The following is a 22,489-nucleotide window of genomic DNA, read 5'->3' as shown; positions in this document are numbered from 1 at the left end:
TTCTGTCGTATGCGATTTAATAAGTCTGAAACCATTCATTTGTCTTATTGTTAGGTTCTGTGCTCCAAAGGAAATAGGGACAATGGCAGTCATTGGCATTGAATGCACAGGCCTAACCTTATTTCTCACCTATGTTCGAAATTAACATTCACTGTATGTACAGGACAAAAGACAGAGTAGCACAGATCCGCTGTTAGACTTTGGCTGAGTGGCCTACAGCTTCCGCATGCAGTCGACATGCTTCTCTGGGTCGTGTTCGGAATAGTTGCTGTGTTCGCATCAGGAGAAGGCTCAAAAATGGGTAAGTAGGCTACACATTAGGCTACTCTCACTGTTACAAATATGAAGCTACTAGTGTGTCCAATAACATTATGCAAAATCAATTGACCAATATTTCCGTGTCTTTGTTGAGAATGATCAGAACCCCATACATAATGGTAGATAACAAAACGTTATTTTTTGTAATTAATTATTCATTACAAGTTTTTACTCTGCTGATGTTCTTTGAAAGCAGGTGTACAACATTTTGTGTCACCAAAGCACAAGGTGCACTGCCATCAGCACTGTCATTCATGTCATCTATGTGGGATTTCTGTGTATGAAGACATACATGTCAGTTATGGTCTGCAGTCTCCTTCTGCCAGGACTTACTGGAAGTTCTGTTTTTGCTTTTCATTATATAACGAACCTCTTGGTTTAGCTGTCCGGGTGTACTCTGAGAAGCAGGCTTATGCCACAGGCACAGAAATCACCTTCCTGGCCATGACTGAGGTGCCCAACCCTCTGGAGTTCCAATGGGACTTTGGGAACAGACAACCTGTCCGAACAACCTCAAGATCCATCACCAAAAAATTCCATCTTCCTAAAAGGTTACTTATAATAATCGACATATTTCACTGTGCAGTGTTTTCTAGTTGTGCTTCGTGTGTTTTTTGTGTTATGATTTCTAGCGATTTGTGTTTTCATATTCTCAGGTACAATATCTCGGTTGGAGTGTTGAGTGGGAAAACTGCTACAGTTTCGGATGCGTATGCTGTGGTTGTCCAGAGGGCCATTAAACCCAACAAGCTTCAGTTTCAGTCCTCAGTTCTCGTAAATACAACGGTGGACTTCACATGCGGAGTCAGTGCTGGGAGCGATGTTTCTTACCTTTGGAGCTTTGGTGATGGGACCACACAATATGGGAGGAGAGCTGAACAGCACGTATTTGACAGGTGGGCTCTTAACAAGACTGTTTGTCCCATAACAACACCATATGATATGCTACATGCTGTGATGGGACTCCGTATAATGCTGTATGGCAAAGTATGGCATGATACAATCAAATCACACCATAGCATTTGTCTTTGGTCTTCTCCAGACTAGGGGAGTTTGTGGTTGAGGTGACGATGCACAACCTGGTGAGCTCTGCCTCTCTGAAGGGCCACATATTTGTCACCAGTAAACAATGTCTTCCTCCGGCAGTGAAGAACATGGGCCCAAATAAAATACAGGTAGGAGATGTCTAGCTGAAGCGTTTTTCATTTAACAATAACCTGTTTGAGTCAAAAAGATGATACAGGTAGGAGATGTCTAGCTGAAGCGTTTTTAATTTAACAATAACCTGTTTGAGTCAAAAAACATGATGAACTTTATATTTGACCTGGTCACCATACACAAGGCATGCCCCAGTGTACAGGAAATCAAGCAGGATGTGTTTCCTCCCGATGCAGGTGCAGCGCTATCAGTCTGTGAGTCTGGCCGTGACCTACGAGGTCGCTGAGATCCAGTGTGACGTGTCCCAGGGACTGCAGTACTCATGGGTGGCCTATGACTCCAGAGGGAGCGAAATCCAGCTTGCTTCAGTTGAGACACACAAACAAAACATTGAGCTCCCAGCGTTCTTCCTTCATTATGGCATTTACAGAGTTGTAGCCAAGGTAACTAGACTTCTACAGACATTTGCTGCTATTCAAAATGATTATACAAATATTATTGTTATTATCATCATCACCATCATTGTTGTTATTGTTGTGTGTGTGTGTGTGTGTGTGTGTGTGTGTGTGTGTGTGTGTGTGTGTGTGTGTGTGTGTGTGTGTGTGTGTGTGTGTGTGTTGCTGTAATAATAGTATTTTCCACTCTGTGCTAAGACTACAGCAGACACCTTGACGTGTAAAATGTGGAATAAAAAGTGTGTGTTGCTTCACCTGGCCTGGCTCCCCCGCTGTGTGTAGGTGCAGATAATGGGACGGGTGGTGTACAGCAATTACTCCGTCAGTGTGGAGGTGGTGCCCAGCCCTCCGATTAGCGTCATTCAGGGAGCCACCAACCTCTTCATCAGTCGCCATGACAACGCCTTAATCACCCTGAATGGAGAGCAATCACATGACCCTGATTTCCCCCAGATCCCACTAAGGTAAAGCACATCACCGCCATCACAGACAAACCCCCAGAGCCCACTAAGCTAAAGCATGTAGCCCCATCACCGCCATCACAGACAAACCCCCAGACCCCACTACGGTAAAGCATGTAGCCCCATCACCGCCATCACAGACAAACCCCCAGACCCCACTAAGCTAAAGCATGTAGCCCCATCACCGCCATCACAGACAAACCCCCAGACCCCACTAAGCTAAAGCATGTAGCCCCATCACCGCCATCACAGACAAACCCCCAGACCCCACTAAGGTAAAAGTAGATGGTAGGCACTAGGCACACTGACAACAACATTGCTGCCATCACTTGCAAACCAGCAAAGTCCAGCTCAATGATCTGAAACATATTTACTGTAAACCAGCACAGTCCAGCTTCATGATCTGACACATATTTACTGTAAATAGTCAATTCAAGGATCCACATGGTACCTTGCTATATATATTATTATTGTTTTCTTTGAAATTATTTTATATTGATCTTGTTGCCATGGGACGTACAGTACGTGCTCACGGCTCAAGAGTTGCTATTGTTCCGCAGCTATGGCTGGTGCTGCAGGCCGCTGAGCAGAAGAGAGGGCCGGTGCTTCCTGGAGGACGTCCCCGCATCTCTCCCTCAGCTGCTCTTCTCACCGCGGGATCTGAACCCCGCCTTCGACCAGTTTCAGTTCACGCTGACCGTGCAGAGTGGACGCCGCTCGTCCTCGTCTGACATGTTTGTGACGATCGCGCCCAACACCATTAGGTAGGACAGGACAGGAGGTCAGATCTGTGCCACCATATCGTGGATCCTTTCAGTGTTTTACGAGAGCCGTTTATTTGTCCCCTCAGGAGGCTTCAGATTAACTGTGCTCTCTGCCAGAGGAACGGGGTGAACTGGAATGAGCAGTTTTCTGCTGAAGCGTTCTTTGAGAACGAGACATTTGTGTCTGAGGACGTTGTGTTTTCTTGGGAGCTGTACATAGTGAATGGTACCCATGGAGGTGTCAGTGAAGGTGAGAATCTGGCGGCCCCCCTTGCTGCTTGCCTGCTGGACTTTCAGATAAAGCAATTTCCTGTGTATTAGCCGCATTGTGTATAAGCCGCAGGACAGTGTTTTATGCAAGTTAAAAGAAACAAAGCCATATTAATACTATATTAACTGCCCCTGTGCATTAACCTCATAGCTAAAGAAATTTGGCAAAATCAATGTATAAGCTGCGGCTAATAGTTGGTAGATTTCAAAATGAAAAGTATTATGAGTTGAACATCCTATTGTTATTTCCCTAGTGCCATTCTGCAGGTCTGTGGATCAAGGAACACCTGCAAGAGTCCATGCTAATCCAGATGACATCAGAGAACCCCTGCAGCTGTATGAAGGAACACCTGCACAAATGCATGCTAATCCAGATGACATCAGAGAACCCCTGCAGCTGTATGAAGCATCATCATCGCAATACCAACTTCATATGCCAGCCTCCTCAGTGCCATCATTTGAAAGCACCCAAATGACCACCTTCGATGATCTCTCTGATTTTCTGCCCGAGTCCGTTAACGTGCAAGAGTACCCTGAAGTCCCTGATGCCACGCCGTCCCATTCCACTGGCAGCGGGGGGGGTCCACGTGTGCCCACCGCCAGGAGGGAGCCGCAGCATACACATGGGCACTCACCTGCCCCTTCCTACCCATGGGGCAGCGGGGAGGATGGTGAGACGCTGGCGAGCTGGGGCAGTGATGAGGAAGGTGAGGAGCTGGCGAGCTGGGTCGGTGATGAGGAAGGTGAGGAGCTGTCGAGCCGGGGCAGAGATGAAGAGGACGAGGCATTGGCGAGCTGGGGCAGCGGTGATGAAGAGGGCGAGGGGCTGGCGAGCTGGGTTGGTGATGAAGAGGGCGAGGAGCTGGCGAGCCGGGGCGGATGGAGGACGGAAGGCGAGCGTGAGGAAGCGCAGACGCTGCCCGCTGACCAGCCTGATGAAGTGCCCCGACATTTAGGTGATGTGTGGAATGCCCGTCAGTCGCAAGGAGACGAGGCACGGAACACAGCGCAGTCTATAAACGTACAGTAGAACAGCAGGAGAGATGAGGTTTTTTATGAAGTGATGTTTGATATATTCCCATGATTTAGGGATATAATCCAGGTTCAGAGAGGAAATGACTCCTATTCTGTGTTCAAGTTGATATTTAAAATGGCTTGACATACAAAGGGTTGTGTTCACATTTTTTCTGAGTTTGGTAGAGTGTGTGTGTGCACATCCCCCCATGGTTAGGCCAGGTGCAGGACAAGGTGTGCGATACGGTGAAATAAAAGAGAATGTTCGCACACAGGATTAGCTCCTAAAATGTAATTACAAAATGCCAGCGTTTCAACCCAACGGGATTTCAACCCAACAGATGGTGACCGAACTTGAGCCTGGTCTTCTATTACTTTGCAGCAGCTTTGCTGAACATGTCAGTGAACCTGCTGTTGATGTTTCCATGCCCACAGACGATGCCTCAGACGCAGTGCTGGTGGGCAAGACTGACGGGCATCTCTCTGGGTTCCCTGTGACGGATGGGCATCTCTCTGGGTTCCCTGTGACGGATGGGCACCTCTCTGGGTTCCCTGTGCTCTTTGAGGAGGGAGGTGGTGGTGCCCCAGCTGAGAACATCTCTGATCTGCCTTTAACCGGAGAGCGCGACGGAGCGTCCGGAGGGACAGGTAGCTCTACAGAGACCTCTTAGGGTCATCTGCACACCTACAGCAGTGTACACCAGGGGCGCCTCTCATTCGTCTTTCATACATCCTCCCTTCCTTCCTCGGCCCTCGTCCTCACTGATCTACATAAAGAATGATGGGGCGGCAACAATGGGATAGTCTATCCAGTGTTAGTTATAGATCAGTGGGAACGAGCATGGAGGACCGAGCATCGTGGATCGAGGAGAGATGTTGAGAGGCGCCCCCTATCTGACATATATAGTGTGTACGAAATCATGGCCCTTGTTCTAGGTTAAATTAAATGTAGATTAAAAATTATAAAGAGCTGTGTAATTTAAACAAAGATAATCAGTGCAAATGAGATGTGTTTTGGCTTTAAGATCTATTCTGGACCGGGCTCACTGACTACTCTGAGGCAGAGGGAACATCAAGTGCTCATTTCTATCTCACAGGTGATGTCCTTTTAGATTTATTTTATTTTTTTATTTAAGGTTTGCTTGACACTAATGAATGTAAAACATAAATATGGTGTAAATATAAAGCCAATATAAAGCAGAGAGCAACAATTTGACATTGCTTTGCTTGCGGGTTGTGTGTTATCTGTAATTATGTAGAGTAATTATGTGATGTGATTGACGGCAAGTCTAAATGTTGGTGTTTCAGATTATGGTTTCCCTTTCACTGGGATCGAAGAGGGCGACTCAGGAACATCTGCAGGAAGACCGACAGGTATCATGAATACTTAGAGAAGGACCACTGTATTTTTAAAATTCAATAAATATTATCATCAGGGTTTTTTTTAATTTATTTTATTTTATTTATTTACCTTTTTTTTTTTTTTTTTAATTCTTTAACCTAACAGGTTGCTGTTTGAGTCCCTGAACATGACAGTCATCTGCTCCTTTATGATTTAGGCGTGGGTTTGGGCTGGGAGAGTGGAGGCAGAGACCTCCTGCCTGAGCCCGACCCTCCTGAGGAGAGCTTTCTGATGGACTCCAAGCGCCCTGCTCTGGCCGTAGCAGAGAAGACTCTGCTGGAACTGCAGAGAGAGCGCATTGATCCTGCAGTGCTGGAGTCTTACTCTGTAGCAGGTAGGTGCTGAGATGATTAGTTAGAGAGAGAGGTGCCGCACACTCAGAGTTATGTCAATAATAAGTCAATAAGTAAATAAGTCAATAATAATTAAAAAAAAACATTACTTAAAACTCGGAGTGTGTGGCATCTCTCTCCCTAACTAAGCTTTATACCTAGTTGCCTGCACCTCGTCTTTGGTGTGCGTTTGTATCTCTCCTTCCAAGGTGGTGAGATGATTGCAGTACAACAATGTAATGAAGAGTAATGGTTGTTCACTTACATTTATTTGCGCTAAATGAACAAGTGCATGTAAATGAACAACTATTATTCTTCATTACACTCGTTAGGGATACAGTGGCTATACAAATTGTGCTTGTGTGTGTTAAAAAATGTCCCTGAGGTATGTCTGTAAGAGGGGTACGTTTCTGAGAGGGGTACATTCTCTTTTTTCTGTCAGGAATTTCTTCATCTGTCATCACGCTGAAACCTTACTCACTGAGACCCAACAGCCTCTACATGCTCACGGTGACTGCAAGTAAGACCAGTTGGAAAATCCAGTCAAGCTATCAGATTTAAGTGTTTTGCTTGTGACGGAGAAATTGTCCATCATTGTGACAGATTGTCCATCATTGAGACATATTATATAGCCTATGTTTTTTTTTAATCATTCTCGGTAGTTTCGACTGCACATTCAGAGAGCTGTTTCTAAAGTTTTCCTTGTTTTTCCTTGTTTTTCCGTGTTTTTCCGTGCCTTGTCAGGCGAGCGGCAGACGGCGGTGGGGAAGTCCCAGCTGCTCGTCACCACGCACGCCGCCCCTGAGGGAACGGCCTGTCTGGTCCGACCCAGCGAGGGACTCGAGCTGCACACACACTTCAGCGTCTTCTGTGCGTCTGGAAAAGAGGTGCAGTGCCACGGTGAAACATGTCCCATTTTGATACGCCAAGTGGTGAAATGGCTTTTTAATGCTGAAACAACTGGACTGGACAACAGGGAAATTTAGTTGCTACTTTTCTATATGCTATGTCATTAGTGGTACTAATTTAAATCTGTTTGATGTATCACAACAGGACCTACTCTATCAGTACAGCTATACTGTGGGCAACAGCCCTGCAGTTGTTTTGTATGAGGGACGAGATTTCCAGCATTATTTTCACCTGCCATCTGGAGGTCCTGAAGATGCCTATACAGGTATTATGATGGGGATCATGTTTCAGGTTAACAGTATTTGGGGAATGGAGTGATATCAGGCCCAAAACAACACTCCTCCCGTGTGTGTCCTACAGTTACCATCTCCACTGTGATAGAGAATAAATACGGGGCGACGACTGGAGCATGCTCAGCTAGCGTGAAGGTTCTTCCCCGTTTCCACAGAAACGCGGCCCTGCCTCACACCCCGGAGCGGGACCTGTAAGATAATCACACGTCGTTCATCACTCCATTCATACGCACTGCTGATAGCATCGCTGCTCCCTGCACACAGCTCTGACATCTCTCCTCTGGTGCCCCCAGACTCTCGTACGCCACACAGAACCTCTCCGTGCTCGCGCAGACGGGCAGCGCCAGGGACGTCCAGAACTCCGTGCGCCTGCTGACGGGGGTGCTCGGCAGGCTGCGGCGGGAGCCAGCGTCCTCGCACGAGCTGCTTGTGGCTACCCACAATGCACTTGTGACGACGCTTTGCAGTCTGCCTCTGAGGGATGAGGTGAGATCTCACAGCATGACATTTGAATTGCAAAACAGCCTTTATGAAAAACAGCTATGGAAAGAAGTGTTATGGTATTTACACATATAGACCTTCTAGACTGTTCTATAGGAACACTATAGAGGATATTAAGGATATTATAGAGGTGTCCATCATAGCACTACCACAGAAATGCTAGAAATCGTATAATATTGCAATAGTTGTTTTCCAAATGGGAGTAAATAATGATCCATGTTTCCCCAGAATTCTGAATTACTGTATATATTTGCATATTTCTGTTTGGTATGTTTCTGCAATCATAGAAAGGCTGATCTGTGCTGTACATGTAAATAGGAACCTTGCTTCTCTCTATGTTATGATTGAAGGTAACAAGTGAATTTGTTCAGCAGAGATCACTGACCCAAAACATTAACATCTTGAGAGATCTCATGGAAGTCACTGGTCAAGTGAGTAGTATATGTAGCCTGGTTGCTTGATTTATTTGTCCCTTACAAGACAATCCCCACAATTACTCCCAAGTGCAACATGCCAATGTTCATGTTATCTAACGTGAATATATTTTTGTCCCAGGTGACTTTGGACAGTGCCAAGCTGGTTATCGAGCACATTCAGGAGATATCTGCCCTGTTTCCAAAGGAGAGTGTGTCTGGAGGTTTCCATTCTCTGGAGACGGGGATTATTAATGCATTAATTGCTGCGCTGTCCCTCACCCTGACAGCCTTGCGTCACTTCTCCCAGCAAGGCATTGGTCTCACCTCCGACATCCTTCACACAGTCACAGATCTGTCTCTGGTAAGACAGGAAGACTCGCTCAGAATTCTGACAAATGAATGTGCCCCATACATTGTTCACAATTGTTGTAGATTTTTTTACAAGAGACATTGTGACCTAGACGCTTCATTCATATTTCATCCTGCGATATCTAATATCATCTCTCTGAACCACAGAAGGACATCACGTTAAGCAGAGCTTCTGAATGCTTCCAGAAGACCAGCTTCTTTGAAATAACAACCTGGAGATATGACCAACTCCCCACCCACAGCTTCAGTATCGGCCCGGCAACATTCCACCATCCTGCGGGAATGGACACTCTTATCAGTGCTCTCAGGGACGGAGCCGATTCCTGCTTAATTCCCCAACTGTGGCATTTTAAACAGAATCCGTATTACTGGGGAAAAGCACCGGTGGAGGTGAGGTTGTCAGATTCTCAAATGGTTTTGACAGAATTTATGCACCAGTGCAATGCTTGATTTGGTCTGCTGTTTCTTTAAGCTGACTGGAGATATTGCTGACTTGAGACTGTACAACTGCGCCACCTGGAGGAAAATAAGAGTACAGCACTTGGACCTCCCATTGTCTATTGAATTCCAGAGAAAGCCAACCAATGTATGGGATGCATCTTCTTTCAATGTATTAATACGTTTGACCATACACCTGTAAGCTGTAGTATAGCAGGGGCAGAGGAGGAAGCGGCCCCTTCCCACAATGCATAGCGTTCCTCTGCATGGTTATTCAATTCAGGGTTTTGAAGAGTAGAAATGAAAATGCATAGATAGGATATCAGGCTACCACTTCATTATTAATCTATATTCTTACAGTGACTGCTGTTAAGGCTTCATATTCAGGTTTCATGATAAATGTGTTTGAGATCAAAATCATGAACTGGATTTAATGTTTGTATTTACCCTGGGGTTATGAGGTAATTGCCCTTGAGCAAAGGATAAATGATTTATGAAAATGTCACCGATTTCACTGAAATCATTCTATTGAGCCATCCATGAATCATTCAGAATAATTAATGATTTGTTTATCTCAACAAATTCTTTACTAAAAAATGTTTGAAGTGTGAAATGCTTTCGGAATGATGAATGAAAATAAATGAATTCAGATCTCACTCGTGCGTTTCGGAATGATGAATGAAAATAAATGAATTCCGATCTCACTCTTGCGTTCTCTCGTGCGCAGGCTGTGCGGGCCCCAGAGGTCACGCTGTTGCGCGGGGAGGTGAACGTGCACCACTTCAACGCGACCTCTGACCTCCTGCACCAGGCCCTCCACGTATCCGTGGCGCTCAGACGTCCTGCCAATCAAACGTTTCCCATCATGCTCCTCTTCAGGTCTCCCATGTCTTTGCAGCTCATATGTTTTGAGTAACCGTGACAACAGACATTTAGATATCTAGAAATGTAATAACAGATATGTTTATTTCTGTTTGTTATATCTGAGTGTGTTGTTGTGTGAATGTGCTTCCTGATCAGGATGTCAGAGAGGCCTACTCCTGTTTGTTATATCTGAGTGTGTTGTTGTGTGAATGTGCTTCCTGATCAGGATGTCAGAGAGGCCTACTCCTGTTCTGTACAGCGTGAAGAAGATTCACACGTGGGACGGAGACGCAGTTCACATGTTCATCCCTTCATCTCATCTGCACGGTTTACATTCATCCTTTTGATCCGTTTAGCCAATCAGCCAATCACTGATCATATGGTTTAAATTCATCCTTTTGATCCGTTTAGCCAATCAGCCAATCACTGATCATATGCATCACAAATAATGCTACAAATGTCCAGACAGAGCGCTTCCCAAATCAGTTTAAGGAGCTCTGGCGTGTGTTCATATTTGGATTGTTCTCAATGTCTCAGGTGGTGCCACTGGATACGTCTCCATCCTCAACGCAGACTACGGAAAAACATCCAGGAATAAGTATGTTGCTCCGTCTGTGAACTACACCCTTCAGATTGAATCTGTGTGCTGCCTCTCCTGGGATGGACGGAGCGAGTGGACCCACACACTCTGCACAGCCCAGTCTGGGTCATCCCGTCTCAGAGTCAGCTGCAGGTACAACACAGAGGCCAACACAGGCCATTGTCTTTTATTTGGTGCTTTTCAAACAGATTGATCTTTTCTAGAGTAGATGTTTCTAGAAATATGAACATTTACAAGAATTTTTTTTTTTTTTTAAGTAATGGTAAATTGTTAACTAGATTTTATTCTCATGATACAATTTAGATTTGTGAGAGACAACTGCTCCCTTACACAGTAGCCTGGTCCTTGTGGTCCCCACGGGCTCTTTGAAGGAACTGCATCTGTGATAACAATCTGCCTGGGCTCCACTGCTGTTTCTATTCAATTTGACTAATTTAATTTTTAATTTTGATGTGACATTTGATAAATCCCTCTTCTCTTCAGTTGCCGCCACCTCTCCCCACTCACAGTGGCGTACCGAGCTGTGCAGAGCCACGTTGATGTTGGTGATGCTGCTGCGTTCGCCATGTAAGCCTGCTTGATTCATATTAAGGGAACAAATGATGATTAATTTGAACATACTGCACAACAGCATTTCTGAAGCACTGTTTGCAACTCAATTGTCCAACTGACTGACTCTATTTCTTAAAAACAATGTAATTAGAAACTGTCTAACTAACTAACTGACTTTAATAATAATAAAACACTGTGTAATGTCATTTTGCAGGCCCTCCAATAGCCTGACTCCGAGCTGGGTTATGGCGTTGTCCCTGCTCGTGTACGCTGTGGTGCTCGTGGTGTGCAAGCGTGCCGACGGCCGTCGTGAGTGGAGCGACTCGCCGCACATCCTGCCAGACGTCTCGCCGCACGGCCGCCAGCTGTACTCCGTCACCGTGGACACAGGCCTGCGCTCGCGCGCCAGCATGACAGCCAAGGTAGTGTGTGTGTGTGTGTGTGTGTGTGTGTGTGTGTGTGTGTGTGTGTGTGTGTGTGTGTGTGTGTGTGTGTGTGTGTGCGCCGCGCCGCTCCCCACGGACATGCTAATGGAGGCCTGCCGGCCCAGATGTTGCTGCGTGTGTTACGCAGCGCCGAGAGGAGGAGGCTGTGGCGAGCCAGCCGGGCCCCATCACTCTCCCTACACACATCTGACATTGTTTGGAGAATTGTAAATGTGTTGGCGACGGCTTTTTAAATAAGCCTGTTTGTATAATTGGGTATTTGTATTTGATGGCCTCAGTGTTAGCTCGCGGTGGTGGTAATGCCCACGAGGAGTTTTAATCGCTGCATTCTGTCACTTGTCTGTTTATGTATACGGTCAGAATTTGTGTATAATAAGTGTTTTATTATTAGGCCACTATAGCTGTGCCAGAGCATTTACTGTATGTAACCAGGCTAAACAGGCTGCACATGGGAACATGGCTAATTCTGGCCATTGTTTGTTAAAGTGTTTTTTATTTCAAGTGTTTTAATGTGTTAATGTTACATTTTAGATGTCTAAAAGAGTGAGAAAGGACTATGTGTGTGTGTGTGTGTGTTAATGTTACATTTTAAATGTCTAAAAGGGTGAGGAAGGACTGTGTGTGTGTGTGTGTGTGTGTGTGTGTGTGTGTGTTAATGTCACATTTTAAATGTCTAAAAGGGTGAGAAAGGACTTCGTGTATGTGTTTGTGTTAATGTTATATTTTAAATGTCTAAAAGGTTTATCTTGTGCTGTATGGAGAGGAAGGAGTGTCCGAGACCAAAGAGCTTTACATCCCAGAGAGGTCCCTTTTTGCAAGGAATTCCAAAGACACGTTTATTCTGAGGTACCAATTCAATTATTTCAACCTCCATTTTCCTGAACAATTAAAAATAGCTTTTCATGGATGAGATGTATAAGAGCCAAGAAGCCCAAAAGGTGTCGTTGGTATCAGTAATGTGCGTATAGAATGGAAAAGAAAAGGAGTGTAGATGATGCCAGAGAGCTCGAGTGAGCTGCTTTTTCTCCGTTAGCGTGCAGATGGGCTCGGTGGCATCTCGCCTCAGCGCAGCACAACACCTCTCTATACGAACAAAAACACACCAAGCAAATATTTACCCCCGGCCTGTCCCCCGGATCTGCACATGGTCTGTTGGGGCTCCAGCACATTTACATCAGAAAGATGATTTCTGTGCGGCGGGCGGCGGGATTATTATTCACGGCGTGCGTGCGTGCGCGTGTGTGTGTGTGTGTGTGCGCCTCCGTCCCTCCAACAGCGCGGCGGAGAGGCTGGGGCCCATCTGGAGGCTGCGGCTCTGGCACGACAGCGCTGGCCCGTCCCCCAGCTGGTACGTCAGCCGCGTGCTGGTGAGGGAGCTTCCGAGCGGGAGCAGCCGGGTGCTGGTGAGGGAGCTTCCGAGCGGGAGCGGGAGCGGGAGCGGGAGCGGGAGCGGGAGCAGCTGGCTCTTCCTCGGGGAGTGCTGGCTGGCCGTTGACGAGCAGGACGGGAGAGTGGAGAGGAAACTCACCGTCTGCAAACAAGGACTGGGGTTCGGAAAGGTGAGCACTTGTTACCGCCGCGTAGTAGTTTAGACGATGCAGGGGTTTTGTACAGGGATCTGTTGTAAGCAGTGTGTGGGGTGAGCAGTGCACTGCACTACACAAGGAGAATATTTTATGTTTAGAAATGTACATATGTTTTATAGCACATTTTATTGTTAAAAATGCAATATTTACTGATGGTATCAGTCATGTTCTACAGTTAATTTGCAATTACAGTAAGTCTAGTCAGATCTTAAACTATTTTATGTTAAATTGTATATTTTTATGCATTTTTTGTGTTTTGTCTGACACTTGTCTGAGAATGTTCTAAAAAAAATTTTCTTTTTAATGAACCTTAATAAAAATAAAAAAACCTGTTTTGCCCAACAGACAGTAAATCACTGAATGCTATCACAAACTATCAATTTGAGACATTTGAAATGTGCCATGAGCAAAAATGTCCGTTCCTTTATGAATCTGATGTGAAACCTGATCTCTCTCTCTCTCTCTCTCTCTCTCTCTCTCTCTCTCTCTCTCTCCCTCTCTCTCTCCCTCTCCCTCTCTCTCTCTCTCTCTCCCTCTCTCCCTCTCTCCCTCTCTCTCTCTCCCTCTCTCCCTCTCTCTCTCTCTCTCTCTCTCTCCCTCTCTCCCTCTCTCTCTCTCTCTCTGCGCTGGCCAGCTCCTCTACATGAAGCTGACGGAGTGCCTGGAGGACCTCCACCCGTGGTTCTCCGTGTTGTGCTGTGCTCCTGGCGGCGTCTCCACGCGTGTGCAGCGGCTGGCCGTGTGTGTGCTGCTCCACCTGGGCAGCATGTGTGTGTGCGCTGCACTCATCCACGAGCAGCACGAGCCGGTGAGATCATCTTTACATTTACATCAAGAGCCGTAAAGAGCTTTTTACACGTACTGTACACGTACTGTAGTCGCCCATAAAGAGCTCAGAGCACGTTTACACGTAGTCGCCCGTAAAGACTGCCCAGCACGAGCCGGTGAGATCATGTTTACGTTTACATCAAGAGCCGTAAAGAGCTCAGAGCACGTTTACACGTACTGTAGTCGCCCATAAAGAGCTCAGAGCACGTTTACATGGACTCACCTGTAAAGAGCTCAGAGCACGTTTACATGGACTCACCTGTAAAGAGCTCAGAGCACGTTTACACGTACTGTAGTCGCCCATAAAGAGCTCAGAGCACGTTTACATGGACTCACCTGTAAAGAGCTCAGAGCACGTTTACATGGACTCACCTGTAAAGAGCTCAGAGCACGTTTACATGGACTGTAGTCGCCCATAAAGAGCTCAGGGCACGTTTACATGGACTCACCTGTAAAGAGCTCAGAGCACGTTTACACGTAGTCGCCCATAAAGACTGCCCAGCACATTAGAAGGGTAAGCGTCCTCTCTCAGAGATCTGCATACACAGCAATGTCTCAGCTCGAATTACTGTAGTACTGCAGTACTTTACTTTGGTGACTTCAGGCTGTGGTGTTCAAATTGGGTTTAAATAAAAAGACAAAAGTTGTGAGCTGCTTTCTTGAATATATGCTTCTTTCTTTCTTTCTTTCTTTCTTTCTTTCTTTGTATTTCTTTCTGTCTTTCTTTCTTTATTTTTTCCTTCCTTCCATCTTTCTTTCTGGCTTTCTTTGTTTCTTCGTTCCTCCTCTCTTCCTTTCCTTCTCTCATTTTCTTGTTTTCTTTCTGTCTTTCTCTCTTCCTCTCTTCCTCTGCCATTGATTTTGAGGCATTTGTTTGTGTTGCTCATTGATTTGCTGCTGGCGAGGGCAGAACTCTTTAGAGCAGGGGCTGATGGACGTCTCCATGGCGACGGGGCTGCGGAGTGCGCTGGCCGTGCTGCCGGCGGGGGTTCTGATCTCGCTGCTCTTCCGTCTCGCACAGGTCAGTGTTCCGTCTCGCACAGGTCAGTGTTCCGTCTCCGACAGGTCAGTGTTCCGTCTCCGACAGGTCAGTGTTCCGTCTCGCACAGGTCAGTGTTCCGTCTCACACGGGTCAGTGTTCCGTCTCCGACAGGTCAGTGTTCCGTCTCGCACAGGTCAGTGTTCCGTCTCACACGGGTCAGTGTTCCGTCTCCGACAGGTCAGTGTTCCGCCTCGCACAGGTCAGTGTTCCGTCTCCGACAGGTCAGTGTTCCGTCTCCCACAGGTCAGTGTTCACACCACGGACGTCAATCATCCGTCCACCAATTACTTAACTCATGAGTTGGTGACATTGTCACATGTAAAATATACTCTCTATGTATGTTCATAAAATTATATGGTCCTGTTTTGAAAAATCAACATTTGTCAGCATTTTGGGTTAACAAATCAGAATTTCTTGTTAACCAAATTTATTGGTTTTATTTATTTATTTTGATTTATTTTCTCAGCAGATAATTTGCTAAATCTGTCAGTGTGCCTCAATGTATGGGCAGAATAAAAAAAATAACTTGGCTCGCCTTTCACCCAAATGCTCACACTTTATTTTTCACAGTAGAAATATTTGTGACTAAACCAGTTGTGAAACTCACACACTGCATCACTACTCAGACTCATACGATAATTAAAAAAAAGACTAAAATAGGTTTTGACGGTCTCTTTTTTATCACTTAACCACTTCCTTCTCTCTAACGGGCTAAAGCTGCTAATGATCTCGATTGGCTCTAAGTGTAAAATGTGATGACAGCGCTGAAGGGGGAACCTCACTAACCAAGTGTAGCAAAACCAACACTGCACGTCTGTCTCACACACTCACAGCACAAGCGCCCTCTCTCGACGAGTCTGCTGAAATCAAACTTACCAAGAAATGAGACCAAGGCTGAAATATTAATCGGATTTTAATTTAAAAAAAATCAATGTAAACTCTTGCCATTAGAAAGTTTCAAAGGCCCCGATTTATTGTGCAGCTCACAACGGATTATTTTGCTGCTTCCACATCTGCCAGCATTAAAAAGCATCATAGGCAATAAGCAAGTAATATTGCAGCAATAGGGAAGTAATATTGCATGCGTTATACATATTATACAGGGAATGTTGAACTGAAGCTTGACTTTCAAAAATATGTCGACAATCCAATCACAGTTGCAATTAGATATTTTCCCCACATGGTTCAGCTCTAATACCCAGCCATAGTCATCAATGACTCTTCATGTCAACAGCACATGCACCAGGTGTGAGCCTGAACCGGTTGGTGCTCTTGATTTTTCAACAGTCTCACAAGAGGAAGACATCACCCAGGAGATTGTTCAAAGATTGCTCAGTGTCAGATATAAGCACTGTTGAAGGTAGATGTTGAATATCTTTCTTTGATAGTGGTTGATATTTTGGGGGAAAAAAAATTGTTTTGAAACATTTTTCTGTCTTCACAGCGTATCAAGATGCCTTCCATGAGGGTTTGTATCAGTCACTGGCTCAAGAGGCTTGGGGTGACAGATATGAGGTTAGACATAACAACTTCAGAGATAAAAATGAAAGAAAAGAAAAATCAAACGAATAAGGTTTTAAAAGTTGTGTGTCTCACACCAGCATAACACTGGCTGGCTTGGAGATGCTGCAGCTTCAGTGGATCCCCACAAGAGGGCGCCGGGAACCCCTGATTCTATCGCAGTAAGCTTTGATGGAAGCAAGATGCCAAATGAGAACTTCAAAGACTTCAGCCGGCGAAACCTTCAGAGCAGCCCCTCGTACCCCTCAGGTAGCAGGTGCTTCATCTTGTTTGAGGGGACGTGTCCAGATGAGTGCAGATGTGGCTCATTCGTGCTGTTGGTGTGCTTGGTCTCCGCAGGGCGTGGCTGTTGCTGTGAGCAACCTCTGCTGGCGTGGTGTCATTACCTGACCTGGTCCGTGTGCTTGTGTCTCTGTGTCACCTCTGCAGTACTGACAGGAATCCTTGGCCTCAAGTGCGTTCTTTTCTATATGTATATATATACAGTATATATATAAAATAGATGGGTGTGTGATTTTTGCACGTGTTTTGAGACGTGTGTTGTTTTGTTGCGTGTTCGGTGAAATGCGTTGCTCCTTCTCTCCTCTCAGGTTCAGCCCCATGAAGAGTCTGCTGTGGACGTACTCTCTGCTCTTCTCTCTCCTCACCGGTGCCTTTGTTATCTACCCAGCACTGGTATTTCAAATCAGCGCAGCGCTGAAAAAACAAAACGTTTTATCAAAATGTTTTATTAGTTATCAATCTAGAATCTTCTCAACATTGATGTCTTCAATGTTTGTTCCCGTGTTTTGCTGTCTGCTGATTTTTTTCACTTTGTGATACAGATCTTCGTGGTGGCTGTTGTTGTGTCTTTGTGGTGGCGTAACAGAAGTGATTTCTTCAATGTCTCAAGTCAGACCAAGTCTATTGTGGAAGCACATAAATACTGGACAGGAAGCGGGAGATCCTCAGTGCTCAGTCTTCATAACCGCTCTGTGACCAGATCCTCCTACTTTGACATGGTATGACCGCACTTCCTATTTCTGAGCAGTACACACTGTGATAAAAGTGCTGATTCAGACATTGAGTGCAATGCTTTTATATTTGCTGAAAAAGTCAGTACAGTAATTGTGTATAAGTCGCAGGACAGTGTTATTATGCAAGTTAAAAGAAGCAAAACCATATTAATGCCATATTAATTGCCCCCATGTATTAACTTCATAGCTGAAGAAAGTTTGCAAAATCAAGGTATAAGCCACAGCTAATAGTTGGGAAATTATGGTAGCTATAGGTAAGCTATACTCTTCATAATGCATTGTCTGTTGTGCTAAGTTATAGCACTCTTCATAATGCTGCTGTCTGTTGTAGTAAGTTAATTACTCTTCATAATGCTGCTGTCTGTTGTAGTAAGTTAATTACTCTTCGTAATGTCGCTGTCTGTTGTGGTAAGTTAATAGTACTCTTCATAATGCCGCTGTCTGTTGTCTGTTGTGGTAAGTTAATTACTCTTCATAATGCCGCTGTCTGTTGTCTGTTGTGGTAAGTTAATTACTCTTCATAATGCCGCTGTCTGTTGTCTGTTGGACTGAAAGGTGGTACGCGCTCGCCAGAGGGTTCGTTACCTGCGTCTCGTGCGTCCGCCGACACCAGATCAGCTGAGACACACCCTCAAGCGTCTGAGGAAAAGCACTCTCATACGCAGATTCCTCAGGTCCCTGCTTCTCCTCATCTCAGTCAATCAATAATGCAGCAACATCTCATTATATCAATTATTAAACTTACAGCAAGTGGTGTTCTTTACGGGAAAGACATTACTTTCAGTATTCACCAGCTGAAATGAAGGGTGTGCAATGTATGTGGAAGTGCTGCTTAACTCTAGCAATGTCCTGTGTCTGAATTCACAGTGAGCTGTCACTCTACGTAATCATGCTGGTCCTGCTGTTGTTTGTGGCACATGGGAAATCATGCAACAATAAGCATCGATTGACTCAAGCCATCAAGACACAGCTCAGAAGGTACAAGGGCCATTTTAAAATGCTTATTTTACTGAAGTATGTTGTCCAGATCACATAGAAGCAAACCAATTATTGTTTTCTTTGTTGTACATGATGAATTTCAGAGGTCCCTATAAACATTTCCAAAGTATAAGAACCCAGCAGGACTGGTGGAACTGGACATCAGGTGTGATGTTGCCAGAGTTGTATAAGGACCCCAGGAGCAACAGCTCCTCCAGAGAAAACAGAGTAAAGTCTGAAGCTTCTTAAGAATAGAACATACAGTACATCTACTCCATGACCACACTGACATCTGATCTGTTTTTGAAAGTGATGATCCATCTCTACCACTGATTTGTTTTGCAGTGGCAAACTGTGTTGGAAGCGAATATCCTCATTGGTGAACTGATTCTAAAAAAAATGGACACAGTGAGAAACTCACGCTGTCAGGTAAATTGTTAGACATGACCAACGCTCAGTACAAACCTGCTGCAAGTTATTTCATATGTAGAAAAGTGCTTGCTAACCATATTTATTCATAATGGCCTCTTTGTTTACCACTAGTGGCTTCGGAGCCATTTTAGTTCAAGAGATTGTTTATAAATTGGTGGGAATATATTTGAATATTAGTATCTTAAAGTAATAGTATTAGTAAATCTCTCTTCCTACAGGAGATGTATTCAAAGTTGGGAGAGTTTGTCCTCACTTCAAACAGTCCAAACGTGTTTGGGAAGACTGGCTGTAATGGCAGCACACAGAGGGCTGTGAGCCTGGGACAAACACGGTCAGAAAATACAAAACAAACAGTGTCCAAAGTTTTCCATAGTTTCCTTCCTAACTGCTCCCTCCCTGGTCTGTTTAGGTCCGCAGCTCACGCTACTCTAACTCGTTTGAAAGCCTCCGACTGGCTCGGTGGGCGCACGTGTGCAGTGGCCGCTCAGTTCGTCCTGTACCACCCCCCCAGCGGCCTCTTCAGCACGGTCACTCTGCTGGCGGAGCGGGGCCTCGCTGGGGTCCTACAGCCCAGAGCTGGCGTGCGGTCCACCAGGCTACTGCTGGACACAGGTGCCCTTGACTGTGCCAGCGTGACCGCTGAGGTGAGGCCCCTTATCTTATCTCTGCCCGGTCAAATGGGTTTGATATACGGTCACAGCTCACTTGGTGGAAAGTTGTCTTTTTTTTTTAACCCATTTCCATTGGAACAATTTCCTGAAAGACTGAATTGCAATATTTCACTGAATACAGCCGCATTGTGAGTTTTACAATGTTCACATATAAAATAGTAAGGTAAAACATTAGATATAAAATGTATACTTCAAGTGTGTATTTTCTACCATGTGTAATACTATAAAAGTTGAATATTTTCATTTATTAAATGTAGCATGTTCTTGTCAACAGTTACTCTTCTTCTTCATTGTGATGGCTCAAATGATTTTCCAAATATGGATCATCTGTCAGAATGGACTGCTCCCTTACTGTCTAGACTTGAGAAATTGGCTTGAGGTGAGTGGTGCTCTCTGAAATAGGATAATAGAATATTTCATATTTGTTGGTTCTTATTATTTTTCCACAAACTCTCTTATCTATCTGTTCTCATCCTCTACAGGGAGGCATCATTTTGATGAGCATTCTTTACTATATTTGTTTTGCTTATCACTTCACACTGAAGTCAGAAAAAATTGACCAAATGTTGAGGGAGGACTTCAAAGTGTTCATGGATTTGGAAAACGTCACATTTTGGGAGGAGGTATGAGAATAAGATTGACAGAAGTCACAGCACTGTGAGCCCTTGCACATGATCATGGTACTCAATGACGTCCTTCTCTGTGTCGTGTTCGTTTACAGCTGAGCGTATCCCTCCACGGAGTCCTTTCCTTTCTCTTCTCATTCAAAAGCCTTTTTATTCTGGGGATGAATGAAACCATGTGTTTGCCTCTGCGTGCACTGAGGACTGTGCTCTCCAACCTAACCTGGCCAATGGTAAAGCACTCTCACAGTTGAAATAAAAGAGAATTGAATGCATTGTGACATGTGCAATATACAGTAAACCTCCATTTCATGACAACTGAGGATGATAAAAGCATTTTGCTATCTTATAGCTACATTTACATTTTGATGCCAGCGACTGACTGGATACCGAGCCCATGGTGTTGATGGTGTCAGAACCACACTCTTGAAATGATTAGTTAGTTGAATGATTAAAGTGAAAACAAATCAGTAAAGATAAACAGTATATGGCCTACTGGACTGCATGATTACATTTCTGTGGTTAATTCGCTTCAAGGCGTTTAATTGCTATGCCATGTGGCAACACATACTGTTTCAGACGGCAGGAGCCATCCTCACCATGGCCCTGTCCTCCATGGGCTGTCTTCTCCACCGCTCCTCCCACGCCTACAGCAGTCCGCTCAGATCCGCCAGAACTGTGCTGGCGTACAGTATTGGACCCAGAGGATTCAATAAATGGTTTGAGTTGAAGCGCTCCAGCTGCATCTACAGCCTTCTCTTCCTTGGGTCTTTGATTTGTGTTATCAAGTTGGCATGGACTGCTGTGGTATGTTCATTCAGACTTCATTCTGACCATATTTGTTACAGCTGATACATCAGTTATGCTCATGTAAACTTAACTCACAAGCTTTTAAACTTTACAGCAAATTGATACATGTTTGTATATGTATTTATATCCACAGTTAAAGGGAATGGTAACCTCACTTGTAAAAATGAAACAGAGAACCATAAAGAAGAAACAATTTCTTACTATGCCTGAGCTTGGACATTACATACAAAATAAATTGTTCACTCTGGTTGGAAAAAGCAGAACAAACTGGACAGAAGATCATCATTTTGGAAGTAATGCAAATGTAAGTTAGTATTAAGTACGTTTTTAATGGGCTTACTTTTATTGGAAATAAAATTATTATAGCTCAAATTGCAGAATACACTCTCTTCAAATAATAATTTTTGTTGTTCTCAGAGCTTTTGTTTGGAGGAGTTTGAAGACCTTGTGGATGAGCTTTTGTTCAAGCTCAGTGCTTTCTCCAACAGCCTTCACCACACACTACCCAGTAAAGACCCCGTGTCCCAGAGCCCCATGTCTATGCTGTCTGGGCAGAGCAGCAGCTTTGAATCAGAGGTAAATATACGGATTTGTGTTTATTCATTTCAATCTAGAGTTGAAGAACACATCATTAGTCTATATGGATCATACTGACCCTGCTTGCTATGTGTGTTTGGAATGTTGGAAAATTAACATTCTAAAGAATGTCTGGGTTCATTGAATTCTACATAGAATTTTAGAATGTTGAATTGTTGCGGAATGGAATCTTGTGTTAGAATGTTCAAAACACACCCTTTTAAAGGTTAAGGCTTCACTGCAGGACCACCCACTCACGGAGGACTTCATGATGCCACCAATCGAGCAGTCGGACAAATACGAAAGTGGTCAAAAGATTGCTTTCACCGGAGACGTGTACAACAGATGGACTGACATTGCAAAATAATGTTTAGCATCTTTGTCTACAGCAGCCTTGATCAACGACACATGCATTGCCTACCTCACTTTGGACAAATCTTTTGAGTTTTTACCAAAACTTAGACCCACATTGTTGTTATATGCATGCCTAATATCAATACACTTTACAAGTACTGTACAATTCATGCTTAATAAATAATTTGTTAACAACAAGTCTTGTTTTATTTTTAGACTGATAAAGATAATGTTATAATCTGTGTTAATTGCTTTTGTGTTATTGAGGTTACACTATGCATCAATTTGCCACTTTTTCGAATATGTGCTTAAAATTATCTCAAGAATTATTCTCGCTTTCATCTTTAATATTTTTTGATTGTACATGGTAATATGCAGGACTGGACAGATAAACACGTGCCCTTCTTGCTTGTCACCCAGAATATATGCATGAACTATATTTCACATTGTTGCCAAAAGACACCAGTTAGAATGTTGGCAAGCTTGTAA

At 44.5% G+C, this 22,489-nt stretch overlaps 1 protein-coding gene across 1 annotated transcript; it reads left to right on the top strand.

Moving 5' to 3' along the window:
- Nucleotides 1–237: 237 nt before the first annotated feature.
- LOC134066490 (polycystin-1-like protein 1) lies at nucleotides 238–22,013 on the top strand. The gene is made up of 39 exons (XM_062521850.1): nucleotides 238–301; nucleotides 701–869; nucleotides 975–1,214; nucleotides 1,361–1,493; nucleotides 1,713–1,919; nucleotides 2,214–2,395; nucleotides 2,953–3,156; nucleotides 3,243–3,406; nucleotides 3,954–4,400; nucleotides 4,876–5,088; nucleotides 6,000–6,176; nucleotides 6,617–6,694; nucleotides 6,919–7,061; nucleotides 7,228–7,348; nucleotides 7,444–7,567; nucleotides 7,670–7,862; nucleotides 8,433–8,654; nucleotides 9,828–9,979; nucleotides 10,191–10,291; nucleotides 10,502–10,697; nucleotides 11,049–11,132; nucleotides 11,332–11,539; nucleotides 12,303–12,409; nucleotides 12,840–13,122; nucleotides 13,784–13,888; nucleotides 14,888–15,042; nucleotides 15,131–15,218; nucleotides 16,621–16,789; nucleotides 16,970–16,994; nucleotides 17,131–17,215; nucleotides 18,112–18,230; nucleotides 19,376–19,610; nucleotides 19,912–20,016; nucleotides 20,120–20,260; nucleotides 20,359–20,493; nucleotides 20,840–21,067; nucleotides 21,204–21,374; nucleotides 21,488–21,646; nucleotides 21,873–22,013. Exons 1-39 carry the CDS (start codon nucleotides 238–240, stop codon nucleotides 22,011–22,013), a joined length of 6,273 nt encoding a protein of 2,090 aa, XP_062377834.1.
- Nucleotides 22,014–22,489: the final 476 nt, after the last annotated feature.

This window comes from Sardina pilchardus, chromosome 19 (genome assembly GCF_963854185.1).
Source record: "Sardina pilchardus chromosome 19, fSarPil1.1, whole genome shotgun sequence".
Classification (NCBI taxonomy): domain Eukaryota; kingdom Metazoa; phylum Chordata; class Actinopteri; order Clupeiformes; family Clupeidae; genus Sardina; species Sardina pilchardus.
This window is presented reverse-complemented; position numbering and strand designations above follow the sequence as displayed.